The sequence below is a fragment of the Aquarana catesbeiana genome, linkage group LG12 (genome assembly GCF_042186555.1).
Source record: "Aquarana catesbeiana isolate 2022-GZ linkage group LG12, ASM4218655v1, whole genome shotgun sequence".
Classification (NCBI taxonomy): Eukaryota; Metazoa; Chordata; class Amphibia; order Anura; family Ranidae; genus Aquarana; species Aquarana catesbeiana.
This window is the reverse complement of record NC_133335.1, coordinates 204,998,804-205,013,794: the sequence shown is the minus strand read 5'-3', so window position 1 is coordinate 205,013,794 and position 14,991 is coordinate 204,998,804. Positions and strand designations below refer to the sequence as shown.

General features: G+C 45.2%; 1 protein-coding gene across 2 annotated transcripts in view; it reads left to right on the top strand.

Moving 5' to 3' along the window:
• Positions 1-14,991, top strand: part of RPRD1B (regulation of nuclear pre-mRNA domain containing 1B) — a 143,012-nt gene that overhangs the window by 83,131 nt on the left and 44,890 nt on the right. Inside the window, exon 4 of one of the 2 annotated variants that reach the window (XM_073606540.1) lies at positions 391-444. The exons of the other annotated variant lie outside the window; for it this stretch is intronic. Coding sequence (XP_073462641.1) covers positions 391-444 — 54 coding nt within the window. The remainder of the gene's footprint in view (positions 1-390; positions 445-14,991) is intronic. 2 annotated transcript variants of the gene reach the window in all.

Genomic DNA, 14,991 nt, shown 5'->3' with positions numbered 1-14,991 from the left:
CCGTGTTTACATACACAGGGATTCACAGGTGTTTTGTACATCCCCCCCCCCGTGCAAGCAATCCCATTGATGTCAACTGGGACGCAGCGGCTGCACGGACATGGCCGCTGTTCCCAGTATGACATCTGTGTAGATGCCATTGCACAGCCCTGAGCTCAGACAATGTGAGGTCAGGCACAGACACCCACATGGAAGTCATATTGAAAGCGGCAGCCATTTCTATGCAGCCGCTGCATCCCAGTCGAAATCAATGAAGTTGCCAGTACAGGAATGCAAGGAACACCTGTGTATACCCGTTACGCATTGATATGCCCTGTGTGAATGAGGCCTTACAGTCTTTTAGAACGTTTTATACTGATCATTATATACAGTCCCTTTGTTTTTTATCAGGAGCTGCAGCAGAGACCATCTATACCGCCAAAGTTGACTGCCACTGGTCTAAAGGTATGATTTACAGAAACTGCCACTTACTAAAGCTAGTCTGTTTTGATGCCCCTGTGGGTTCTATGTTTGGTTCATTACAAAAATTTTACTAGATATTAAGTAACATTGTTTGCAATGTGAATAATGGATTTAAAGTGGCACTAAGGCTTTGTTTTAAAAAATAACAAACTTATCATACTTGTCATACTGCACATCCTCTTCATTAGATAACCCCCTTGGAGAAGCCAAGGCATTGGATTGGCAGCAGCGGGAGCCAATGGCTACGCTGCTATCAATCCATCCAATCAGGACCAGAGACACTGGCTTTTGCTGGTGTGCTCGTCCCCGGGACGTGATAGAGGGCCCCTTTAAAAGTGCTTACATGCTGTTAACCAGGTGGATAGTGTTGCTGATAGTGATGATAATTTGTTGGCAAAATCCTGTGCAATAACAAAAGCTACATTTTAGTAGCATCTAGTAGCAAGTTTAAATGGACCATGCTGTGGGAGATTGATGGAAAAGCATAATTGGGTGATTTCTTGGGTAACTTTAGAGTTTATCTTAAAGTGTCTCAAAACCCACATCATAAATAACCATCAATACATGTATTACACGATGTTCATACTCTTTCTGCATTGAAAGATTAGTTTTCTGTAATCTGCAACAAAAACCTGGTTGATCCTGCTGTTTTCAATCCTTTTTATCCTTTCTGTTCAAGTCCCCAGTTCAGCAAGGGGTTTTGCAGCTCTGGTGGCAACTCTGCACATGCTCAGTTTTCAGTGAGTTTCTATGCTGAGCATTTCCTCCCTATCACATTTGAGCAGCTCATGTGACTATAGAGTCACACATGTGGGAGTATACACAGTGGTAAATGACAGTCCTCAACCCTCCCCCCTCCTCCATGCCCACTAACCTGCTAAACACTAAACACAATGGAGGCGGGTTATTACATGTAGATTGATGGAGGCCTCACCTCCCTCTTTTTCTAAGACTTAGGCTGAAGGGGTGTGACACAATTTGTGAGTGGCTGAAATCCACCCACACCATGGTTCTGCCAAAAAATAATTAAGATTTGGTTTAAAATATATATTTGTATGCCAATTTAAAACAGTTTTGATATTATTTATTTTTACTCTGTGTGCCAAAGGCTGTTTGTTTATTTTGAACCTGTGACCAGCAGCAGAGGACTAGAAGCTCCTCCTGCTTATGTTTCCCTGCAGACAGGCTGGGTAATAGCTGGGTCATGTGACAGCTGTATATCGATTAGGAAAAAGGTACTTGGATTTTTTTTTTTTTTTTTTTTTTATTTAATTACAGTGCCATCATCCACATACAGAAATAGAAGGGACAATGTACATTAAATAGTGTGTTTTTGATATCACTTTAGAAAACCACTCCCATATTAAACAGCTCCACCTGATTTCAGATAAATGGTCACCCAAAGCCTATCAGTATTTTGATTGGGGATACTGTAGCTTAATTCATTACAAAAGTCCTGTATTGCACGAATTATACTTTGTACTGTGCCATTTTGCAGAACGTATAGCATATAATGCAGTACAAATCCCCAATAAGTATTACCATAAAACAGCGGTTCCCTTTGCTAATCCCTTCAATATGGAACAGAAGAGAACCTGTCCACTGTCGCAGATTATTAAAGAAGTTTCCCTTATTAATTATTGTCCTTTGTTTTGCTCACCATCATCGTCTTTTAAAAGTCATCCTCCTCTCCTGAGAAGGCCAGCTATTGAATAGCATTGTGTTTTAGTACATTTTATCCGACGTGAACTATTCTAGAAATTCCTTTGTGTATTTAATGTGTAATCCCAGCATTGTGTGTTTTGACTCTCTTTATGACTTGCTGATCCCAAATACATGTTTTAAATAACTGGCTGAATAGGAGGTCGAATAGGCTCCATGCTTGGCAGCCTCCAGGGAGCTGGAAGCAAAATCTTATGCCGCGTACACACGAGAGGACTTTACGGCAGACTTTGCCCGGCGGACTTTTCGGCGGACTTTACGATGGACTTTCTGAATGAACGGACTTGCCTACACACAATCCACCAAAGTCCGTCGAATTCGTACGTGATGACGTACGACCGGACTAAAACAAGGAAGTTGATAGCCAGTAGCCAATAGCTGCCCTAGCGTGGCTTTTTGTCCGTCGAACTAGCATACAGACGAGCGGACTTTTCGACCGGACTCGATTTCGACGGATTGATTTAAAACATGTTTCAAATCTAAGTCCGTCCAACTTTTGAGAAAACAAAGTCCGCTGGAGCCCCCACACGATCGAATTGTCTGACAAAATCCCGTCCGCCGGGCAAAGTCTGCCGTAAAGTCCGCTCATGTGTACGCGGCATTACACATCTGATCCTCCTTTTTGTGCTTTTTAGCTTAAGGATATTTAACACAAATGCAATGGGTTCTACTTGCACTGAGACAATCGCTTGACATTTTGTTAGGAACCAGAACCATATGTGGGCTCGTTTCAGTATTTTACGACATAGTATACAATAAAGTGACATTTCTGAGCTTATTTCAGCTCCCAGTATATTGACCAGGTTATAGATTTTTTTTTTTTTAATTTATTTATTTATTTATTTTTATAAAACATCCAATGCCAGTAATTAATGATGCAGCAATCTTAAGAAGGCTAACTTTGAAGACCAACATATGAACTTATCCAACTAGATGCTTAAACTCTACAACGATTATACCAGTCAAGTGAAGGGGGGGGAGAATAGCTGTACCTTACTTTATTGATTTATCAAAACACATTTTCTTTTCTTAGCTTATTTTTTTATTGAAATGTTCATATGTTTAATTAAAAAAAGGCTTATAAACTTTATTCCAATACCATCACATATGGCATTCCAGGGTTAACGTAGCTCTTAACCAGTAACTAAAATCCCATACATGTTTAGATATTAAGATGTTTAGCAGAGCGGTACCTTGCCAGGATCCAGGTCTAATAAACAGCCAGTTCACTAATGATTCAGCTGTGTTTTGGGCTTTAAGTAATCACCAGACCAAGGCCCTAGGTTCCCAGTTGGAGACGATTCCACCCAGACAGGAGGTCTGGGCATGGGAGTCAGTAGGGCTTCACCTAGGAGAGGGAGGTGGGAGCCAGTGTAGCACGAGGCTATTTGCTGTACGGCCAGAGGTGCTGGGCGTCCGGTGTGTGGGAGATGGACCAAGGCCCTAAAGTGTAAGGCCTGAGCTAGAGAGCTGCGTTTACCAGCCAGGAGGGCTGAAAATCGTTTACTTTGGTAGCAGGACTGAAATACTGAATACCCCTGCGAGGGAATCTTCTGTGTTTGTTTTGAGCTTTCTTTTGAATAAAAGTGGGCAAAACCAGCCCTGAAATGGATAAAAGCAAGTGGTGGTGTCCTTAAAGAGCTACACTTGGATTGAACTCCTAACAGTTGATGGAGAATGCGGGCACTTGGAAACAACATGCCCCCACTCACTGCACCGCAGACAGTGCACTTGACTCCATGCCGTGTCAGGGCTTCTTACACTGCATCCGCTTTTAGACCTCTGCATCTCAGTAACTGGTCTCCTTGCACCAGCATTGCTAGGGGCAACAGCAGCCCTCCTAGGCTTCACAGACTCTCGGGTATCCCAGCCCTCTTTGTGGGAATAGTGAGCCACCTTTTACATCTTTTAAATACATACCGTTTACATATGGACTGTGTACTTGGGACTCTTCATTAGTCTTTATTTTAAGCCTTTTTCACTTGTGTATTTTCAAATTTATTAGCGCTGCACCTTTTTTGCATTGTATATCTGTTGAGTCTGTATTTGACTTTGGGGTGCTAGCAGCAGTGTTTCATATCTTGCATTTGTATTTCTAGCGCAGCGTTAGCCTTGGGGCTCGTTCCTTTGCTTTGTATTCATTGCTAGAATACATCGTTTTCTTTGAATGACTAAAAAGGAAAAGGTCTGGTGTCACCCGCAAACCACCTCCATCCCAAAATATGCAACACAAAACAGGAATTCGCCCCGGGACTTTAAATGAGGTGAATGCGTTTAGCCAACAATTGACAGAGTAAATGCAGTCTCAAAATTTAATGTGGAGTTCCACCCAAAAATGGAACTTCCACTTTTTGGATCCCCCCCCCCCCCGGGGTGTCACATTTGGCACCTTTCAGGGGGGAGGAGGGAGCACATACCTGTCTAATACAGGTATTTGCTCCCACTTCCTGGCATAGATCACCGCGGCCCTTGTGGTGACCTACGCCACTTCCGGCGCCTACACTCTCCTCCACCACTGTATTCTGTGAGACACAGAACACAGCAGGGACAAGAGAGGACGAGCAGCGCGACTTGCACATGCGCAGCTGGGAACCAGGAAGTGAAGCCGCATGGCTTCACTTCCTTATTCCCTTACTGAGGATGGTGGCGGCAGCAGCCGAGAGCCGACGGACGGATCGGCTTCGGCTGCCGACATCGCGGGCTCCCTGGACAGGTAAGTGTCCATATATTAAAAGTCAGCAGCTGCAGTATTTGTAGCTGCTGGCTTTTAATATATTTTTTTTCAGCGAACCTCTGCTTTAATAAAACAGTCATGCAAACATAAACATGAATCTTAGCCAAGCAATTACACGTATCAAGGTATATAATGTAAATTGCAGAGTACACATGCATAAAAAGTATTCTAACGCGTTTCGCAAGACCATGCTCGCTTCTTCAGGGGTAGATGCGTGTGTAGTACATCTGTAGGGGGTATAATGAACCAAATACGTATCAACACAAACATGGTATCATGACAATTAGTCAAGAGGGAACAAAAACGCATGGCCCTATACTCACCAGAAGAGCTGGATCAGGCTACCAATTGCTTGATACTCAGAGGCGGCAGTAATGAGAGTCCGGCTCGGGAGCTGAGGAGGCAGAGGGAAGACCAACCCAACAGAGCACAAACGGGGGCAGACGTGGCCGGGATGGGGGAAACGTGTCACCAAAGATCTCCCAGTATCCATTAATAATGTCATCTGAAACATAAATGCATATGTATCAATAGGTGGGAGACAGACCAAAGCCCTAAAGTGTAAGGCCTGAGCTGGAGGGGCAGAGTGAAACGCATTGGGGACGTGGCCTGGCAGGAGCCCAGGCTCGGACTGCCATTTATTTGAATACCAGTGGGTCGGCATTGATGTGCTGCTTCATAGAATTTATCCTTTGCTCAGCTGCTTACAGTTTATACAGCACATCCAGCGGCCTCACATGTTAGTTAGGGACATAATTTGGGCCAGCTAAAGTGTATCAAAAGCTGCAGTTCAGCATTAAAGCCACTGACCAGCTCAGGGGAAGCCGACTTTAGCGAGCTAATCAATAGCACTGGCTTCCTAACCTTTATTACATGAGAGCAGCTGATTTACCCTGAAAAGAAAGAAAAAAAGAGCGCACCAGCCTAGTGCATTATCCTTGACAGATTTATTGATTAAAAACAAGATAAAATCTACTCACAAAGGTTGAAGAAAAAAATCGCATTTGTATATGACACAGCGGCGATTAATCCAGTGGTAGCAGTTTTGCAGATCCCAGGAAGGAGGCGTACGGACTACTGCTGGCTAACGCGTTTCGAAGGTTACCCTTCTTCATCAGAGCCTTAGTAGTGTTAGTCTCCTGCTGGTTTTTATACATGTGTCTATCCAAACAAGACTGGTCGGATTGGTTCTGAGGCTCCTCCCTTAATTGGTGGGCGGTTCTCTGAGAGGGGTGGGTCTAGGCTATGTTGTTATTATTAAAGGGCCATAGTGAAAAAACTTTTTACGTTTAGTATGATTTTAGTCTGATTTAATCTTAATTGTAGTTACTAGTTCTAGCTCTGGTATTTTAATTTTAAATTTTAGATTTTAATTTTTGATTTTTGATTTATAATTAATGTTTAGATCAGCGGCCATGCATATATTCGGGAGTGCAAACATCCAGCAACAAATAGACTGAAATAGTCCTGCCAATACTGTTACATAAGTGAGCCAAGGCATAACAAATGTTCCTTGGAGCTCCTCTCCCCTCTTACCTATAGATTACAGACCTCAGGAGAAACTGACCAGAGGTTAAAAATCCAGGATCAGAGATAGAGTGGCATACCTTATGGTGTGCATGTCTGATGACAGCTCTTTTATTCGGGCAAAGTGTCTCTGCAAGGACCGTAGCTGTACCGGCTTCCATTGCTGGCCGGTGACACGTTCCTGTGTACAGTAGAGCCTGGTGGAACGCACGCCACTCCTCTGCTTCCGGGTTGCGGTCCACAGGGCGGAAATGCGGTCGTGACGTCATATCCCGTGCGCCCTTCGGCGCACGAGATTGACTAGCTATAATAAGCAATGATCTCCATTTTGTCATAGGCAAAGAGGAGCGGCGTGCGTTCCACCAGGCTCTACTGTACACAGGAACGTGTCACCGGCCAGCAATGGAAGCCGGTACAGCTACGGTCCTTGCAGAGACACTTTGCCCGAATAAAAGAGCTGTCATCAGACATGCACACCATAAGGTATGCCACTCTATCTCTGATCCTGGATTTTTAACCTCTGGTCAGTTTCTCCTGAGGTCTGTAATCTATAAGTAAGAGGGGAGAGGAGCTCCAAGGAACATTTGTTATGCCTTGGCTCACTTATGTAACAGTATTGGCAGGACTATTTCAGTCTATTTGTTGCTGGATGTTTGCACTCCCGAATATATGCATGGCCGCTGATCTAAACATTAATTATAAATAAAAAATTAAAATCTAAAATTTAAAATTAAAATTAAAATACCAGAGCTAGAACTAGTAACTAGAAACTACAATTAAGATTAAATCAGACTAAAATCATACTAAACGTAAAAAGTTTTTTCACTATGGCCCTTTAATAATAACAACATAGCCTAGACCCACCCCTCTTAGAGAACCGCCCACCAATTAAGGGAGGAGCCTCAGAACCAATCCGACCAGTCTTGTTTGGATAGACACATGTATAAAAACCAGCAGGAGACTAATGCCGCGTACACACGGTCGGACTTTTCGTCTACAAAAGTCCAACGGACGCCGACGGACTAAAGCTGGCTGGTAATCCGATCGTGTGTGGGCTTCTCCGGACTTTCAGCAGACTTTTTCAGCCTCAAATCCGACGGACTTTAGATTTGAAACATGCTTCAAATCTTTACGTCGTAACTACGACGGACCCCGAAATCCGCTCGTCTGTGTGCTAGTCCGACGGACAAAAACCCATGCTAGGGCAGCTATTGGCTACTGGCTATGAACTTCCTTATTTTAGTCCGGTGTACGTCATCACGTACGAATCCGTCGGACTTTTGTGTGGTCGTGTGTAGGCAAGTCCGTTCGTTAGAAAGTCTGCTGCAAGTCCGCCGAAAGTCCGCCGGAAGTCTGTCGGACAGGCTGTCGGACTTTTGTAGACGAAAAATCCGACCGTGTGTACGCGGCATAACACTACTAAGGCTCTGATGAAGAAGGGTAACCTTCGAAACGCGTTAGCCAGCAGTAGTCCGTACGCCTCCTTCCTGGGATCTGGAAAACTGCTACCACTGGATTAATCGCCGCTGTGTCATATACAAATGCGATTTTTTTCTTCAACCTTTGCGAGTAGATTTTATCTTGTTTTTAATCCATAAATCTGTCAAGGATAATGCACTAGGCTGGTGCGCTCTTTTTTTCTTTCTTTTCATTTAACATTAGGACATCCCATCCTTAAGAGCAGCAAGGCCGAAATCCACAGTCCTTCCTGAACCCTTGGGATCTTTTAGCTAATACACCTGTGCGCAAGAGTATTTTGTTTTTTTGTATATACAGCTGATTTACCCTCCCTGGCTGTGCTATGAGTATAAATGACCAGGAGACATTAGTTGGAAAACCAAATTTCTGAAATAAAAATGGTCAATGCTAAGGCCTCATGCCCATGGATGTTTTTACAGACGCTTTTAGGAGCGCTTTTCACAGCTTAAAAACGCCTCTCCATGTTAGCCTATGGCCTCATGCCCACCATGGCGTTTAGGAGCTGTAAGTGGCATAGGCGCTTTTAAGCTACAAAAAAAACTCAGAACCAGGGCGTTCTGTGGCTCCAGTGCTAGAGCTGTAAAAACGCCAGACGCCAGTAAAAGGTGTTAAACGCGATTTAACAAAGCTTAATGCTGTATGCACAGCGTTAAGCCTCGTCCGGCATTTCTCTGCCTCTATTCAAAATCAATGGTTCCCTATGGGAGCCCATTGATTTAAATAGAAGCCTCATCAAGATGATCCGACTTGCAGTGCAACTTATGTGCTGAGAATCTTGAAAGGGAACCCCACTAAAATGTAAAAAAAAATTTTGCGCGAGGTTCCCCCCAAGACGATACCAGACCCTTCAGTCTGGTATGGATCTTAAGGGGAACCCCCCATGCCAAAACAATGGCGTGTGTGTCCCCCCAAGTTCCATACCAGACCCTTATTGAGCACGCAGCCCGGTGGGTCAGGAAAGGAGGTGACTAGTGAGCGCCCCCCATGGACCATACCAGGCCACATGCCCTCAACATGGATGTGTGGGTGCTTTGGGGCAGGGAGGTCTCTGTGCCCCCAAACCCAAAGCACCTTGTCCCCATGTTGATGAGGACAAGGGCCTCTTCCCGACAACCCTTGCCGTGGCTTATCGGAATCTGCAAGCCCCTTTTAACAAGGGGGCCCCCAGATCCCAACCCCCCACCCTAGGTGAATGAGTATGGGGTACATCGTACCCCTACCCATTCACCTAAAAAAAAAAAAATGTTAAAAATAAACACACTACACGGGTTTTTAAAGTATTTTTATTAAGGCAGCTCTGGCTCTTCTCCCATCTGCCGGTCCTTCTCCCCCTCTCTGTGCTGTCTTATCTCTCCGCTATCTTCTCGCTCTTTTGCCGGGTCTTCTCCCTCTGTTCTTCTGATGTTGATTCGACGCAATCTCCCATTGTATTGCTGGCTCCGCCTAGTGTAAGGACTTTAATGGAATGGGGCGGAGCCACTCGGTGATGTAATTTGGAGGCCACACCCCTTTGTGACGTTAAGGGAGTGGCCTCCAAATGATGTCATCGGGTGGCTCCGCCCCATTCCATTAAAGTCATTGCATACGGCGGACCCAGCATTACACTGGGCGATCGCGTTGAGTCAACATCGGAAGACGAACGGAGCGAGAGGACAGCGGAGAGAGAAGACCCATTGTTAAAGAGGGCTTCCAGATTCCGATAAGCCCCTGCCCGTAGACCCAGACAACCAACGGTTGTCGGGAAGAGGCCCTTGTCCTCATCAACATGGGGACAAGGTGCTTTCGAGTGGGAGGTGCAGAGACCCCCCTGCCCCAAAGCACCCACACCCCCATGTTTAGGGCATGTGTCCTCGTATGGTCGGGGGGGGGGGGTCGCCATTTTTTTGGTGTGGGGGGGCTTCCTCTTAAGATCCATACCAGACCTAAGGGTCTGGTATCGTCTTGGGGGGACCTCACGCAAAATGTATTTTTACATTTTAGTTAGTTTCCCCTTCAAGATTCTCAGCACACAAGTCGCACCGCAAGTCTGATCATCTTGATCTGACTTCTGGTGCGACTTCTATTCAAATCTTTAGGCTCCCATAGGGAACCATTGATTTTGAATAGAGACAGAGAAACATGGCTGCAAGCTAGCGCGGCTAAACGCGCATTGTCACCAATGCAAACCGTGGATAAAATCGCATTTTTAACACACCTTTTTTCCTGGCGTCGGTACTAGCTTTACAGCTTGTCTTTTAAAACGCCCATGGAGGCCTAAAGGTTACTGAAACCTCCGACTGAACCTTGTGTACCAAAAATAGTGTTTCCTAATGTCATGTACCGCTAACCCAACCTTTGCAATATCAAAGGCCAAATGTAAATCTGATAGTACATCTAATAAAGAACTTCACCAAGCATTGCTTGAAGAAGAACTCATCAACGCACAGATCAATGACGACAGTGGCACAGCTGAAAAGCCAAGTTCAGGCTGTCATTTGCATACAGAGTGTTCCTTAGAGTCTTAAGCTGGCCATACAATATACAATTTTCTTATTCAACTTCCTTTAGATTTACTTTCAACTATGTAGTGCAAGGGCCTGCCTGATTGCATACAAATTGAAAGTTTAGGTTTGACCTGTAAAATTGTACAAGAAAATTTGTATAATGTATGCCCAGCCTTAGAACATGGAATGGGGTTTATGATGGAATTGCTATTTAAAGCAGAACTCAACCCACTCAATCAACATTGACCGTTTTTAATTCTTATGCCGCTTGCATTAGTAAATAGACAGGAAAGTATATCATATTTACTTGTTTTTAACCGCTTGCCGACCAGCCGTCATCGTCATACTGCAGTAAGTCGGCACGATCCCGCGAATCGCCATAGCTGTACATCGGCTCGCGGGATCGGGATAGCACGTGGGAGGCGCTCGCATGCGCCCTCTGCACTGCGGGGGTGCCCATACTCGTGCCTGACGGTCGTGAGGACTGCCAGCCACGAGCGGCACAACAGTGTGTGTGTGTGTGTGTGTGTGTGTAAACACACAAATCCCTGTTCTGTTCTGTGAGGAATGACAGATCGTGAGTTCCTAATAGCTGGGAACCATAATCTGTCAGTCCCCTCCCCCTACAGTTAGAAACACTCCCTAGGAACACAGTTAACCCCTTGATTGTCCCCTAGTGTTAACCCCTTCCCTGCCAGTGACATTTTTACAGTAAGTGCATTTTTTTTTTAGCACTGATTGCTGTATAAATGCCAATGGTCCCAAAAATGTGTCAAAAGTGTCCGATGTTTTTGTCCTAATATTGCAGTCCTGCTAAAAATTGCAGATCGATGCCATTACTAGTAAAAAAAAAAAAAAAATGAAAATGCTATAAATCGCTATCCTCTATTTTGTAGACGTTATAACTTTTGCACAAACCAATCAATATAGGCTTATTGCGATTTTTTTTTTTTTTTTTTTTACCAAAAATATGTAGAAGGATACATATCGGCCAAAACTGAGGAAAAAATTTTTTTTTTTTATAAAAAATGTTGGATATTTATTATAGCAAAAACTAAAAGATATTGCGTTTTTTTTTTTTTTTCTTCTTTTTTTTTTAATTGTCGCTCTTTTGTTTATATCGCAAAAAATAAAAACCGCAGAGGCGAAAAAATAACACCAAAAGAAAGCTCTATTTGTGGGGAAAAAAAAGAGGACCTTCATTTTGTTTGAGTACAACATCGCACAACCGTGCAATTGTCAGTTAAAGCGACGCAGTGCCGAATCACAAAAAATGGCCTGGTCATTGAGCAATCAAATCTTCCGGGGCTGAAGTGGTTAAAGTATTTTATAAAGGCAGCTCCGGCTCTTCCTCTTCTGGCGAGGTCCTTCTCCCCTCTGGCGAGGTCCTTCTCCCCTCTGGCGGGGTCCTTCTCCCCTCTGGCGGGGTCCTTCTCCCCTCTGGCGGGGTCCTTCTCCCCTCTGGCGGGGTCCTCCTCCCCTCTGGCGGGGTCCTTCTCCCCTCTGGCGGGGTCCTTCTCCCCTCTGGCGGGGTCCTCCTCCCCTCTGGCGGGGTCCTCCTCCTCTCTGGCGACGTCCTCCTCCCCTCTGGCGACGTCCTCCTCCCCTCTGGCGACGTCCTCCTCCCCTCTGGCGACGTCCTCCTCCCCTCTGGCGACGTCCTCCTCCCCTCTGCCAACACAAGCAGAATGCCAACACGTGCATCAATCCCAAAATGCTGGATTTGTGGCAGTGATTCCTCATTCTCATTAAAGTGGTTGTAAACTCTGCAAAAAAAAAAAAACAACGTGCAAGGGCAAAGGCATAATGAGCTAGTGTGCATGGCATACTAGCTCATTATGAAATACTTACCTTAGAAGGATGCTGTTGCAGCGGTCCCCGTACACCGCTGTGACGGGCGACGTCTCCGGAATGTTACTTCCGGGTTCGCAAGCTCCGGGGCAGTGATTGGCTGGAGCCGCGATGATGGCACTCGCGCGCAAGCTGCCGATCATGGCACAGCAGCTGAAGAAACGGCACGAACGAGCCGTGTCTTCAGTGCGCATGTGTTGATGACATTGGCACATGCGTATACAGTGAATATCTCCTGAACGGTGCAAGTTTAGGAGTCTATTCACGGTACCTACAGGTAACCCTTATTATAGGCTTACCTGTAGGCAAAAATGGTTGTAAAGGGTTTACAACCACTTTAAGCAGATTACGTTTCAGCTGTAGAATTATTCAAAGCAACTTTTAATAGTGTTAAAGGTTATGCATGATTTTAGCTATTAGATCTTTACGTGTAGACCTCCGGTTATCCTTGTACGCTAATGGAATAATGGTCAGTGTGGCAACACATACAAATTCCTCACAGCTTTACTTCTGAAATCTGAATGCGGTTATGTGGAATATTCTGTGATTACTCATTTTAGCATCTCCTCTACCCTCCTGTCTGCCAGGGAATAACAGCTGTTTGGACAAGTGACTTGTTTGGCAGCCATGTGCAACCACCAGACCCTGGCTAAGGGAAGAGCAAAGCATTGGAAATGATACGAAGGTGACGGGGATCACAGTTTTCACTGATGAGCTCTAAACTCGATTTGTTTGGATTAATCTCTGCACATTTCTGTAGCGCCTCAAACAATTAATTCTTGTTGAGGTTGGCACGAGTGCCCTGTCTCTTTTTGGGATTCCAGTGCACTAACCCTGTCTTGCCAACTTTGCAGAGGTTAATAATCTTTTCGGGTCTGGTCACTTTGCATTAATTTGACTTGCATTTATTTAAAGGGTCGTTCTACCCATAGATCAAATTCAGTTTTGCTTGACATTTCTCCTGTCTTGGGGACTCTGCTTTCCAGGATTTGCACACTTGCTGTCACCATTAAATGCAACAGGAAGAACATGAAAGGGTGGATGTGGACACCCAGACTCCTAGGGGGACAGGGATAGAAATGGAAATTATGGCAGGAAAATGTCACCGATGACTTTAGGGAAGAGTTCTCATCACACCATAGACTATTAAACTGCATGGCTTTATTTAATATTTGGAAGCAGTGCATTCCAGTATCATGTTACTGTATAATGGACAAGGCCTTTCAACGTGGTGGGTCTTTATCATATTCATTTACAAATGTTGCTGTTGGAATATCTGTCTCAGCCCCCCTATAAAACTAAAATCATGTTTTATTTCTACCCTAGTGATCCAGCTGTGAACACTCTTCCTTCACTCTTAAGCCCCGGTTCACACAGGGGCGGCACGACTTGCAGGTCGCCTCAGCGTGGCAAACTGCAAACGACTTCCGCGGCAACTTGCAAAACGACTTCTGTATAGAAGTCTATGCAAGTTGCCCCAAGTCGCCCCCAAAGTAGTACAGGAACCTTTTTCTAAGTTGGAGCGACTTGCGTCGCTCCTATTAGAACGGTTCCATTGTACAGAACGGGAGGCGACTTGTCAGGCGGCTAGGTCGCCTGACAAGTCGCCCCTGTGTGAACCGGCTCTAACTCCGGAAAACATACATGACCCATTCAAATGAAAGGGGCAGCATGCAATGAACGCTGTTGTGGGCTGGTGGTGCTTACAGGGTTACTGTCAATGTTAGTCCTAGTTTACACCATGGCCAGATGTGTGGTAAGAATAGGCAGTTGCCTGTGGTTGTACACGTGCCACGTCCACAGTGCTTTGTAGCTAAAGCAAAAATGATACATTTGGCGTTCAATACTGCGCTTAGACCCCTTTCACACTGAGGCAGTTTTCAAGCGTTTCAGCGCTAAAGACAGCGCCTGAAAACTACCTCCCATGCCGACGAGTGCTTTCATAGTTGGGCGGTGTGCTTGCGGGACGTTGGAAAAAGTCGTGCAAGCAGCATTTTGGGGCGCTGTATACAGAGCTCCCAAAACGCCCCTGCCCATTGCAATGAATGGGCAGCGCTTCTGAAGCGCCTGAACATGGGCGGTTTTAACCCCTTCTTTGGACTTAAAAGTGCCCGGCTAGCAGGCGAAAGCACCGATTAAACAGCGGTAAAGCACCCCTAAACGAGCGTTGCTTTACCACTAACCCATGGGCGGCCCCAGTGTGAAAGAGGTTTAAAAAATTACGCATTCGTGTTTTGGAGCTGTGTGTAATGCACACAGTTGTGGTATGGGGTTACAGAGTTAAAACAGACAGTGCGGACCCCACATATCGCTTGCTAGCCACCTGTCAAACACCCAGGGCTTTTTTTCAGCGGGAACGCGGGGGAATGCAGTTCCGGCACCTCCAACACTGAATGTATGTAATAGCATGGGGTGTGGGGTGTGCTGGAGGGTCTATTGATGTTGTCTGCTGGGGGATCTATTGTCACTGGTGGGGATCTGATTTTGTGTGAGAGTCTATTGTTGCTGATGGGAAATCTATTGTTGCTGGGGGGGTCTTATGTTGCTGGGCTGGATATTTTGTTACTGGGTGTGGTATTTTGTTGTGGGTGGTTCACTGTTGCTGCAGGGAATCTATTGTTGGGGTGGATTGCATTGTTGCTGGGGAAGTCTATTGTTGTGTGGGGATCTATTGCTGGGATTCTATTCCTAGCAGCAGGGGATATATTTTACTGCTTTTCTTTTTATCATTAA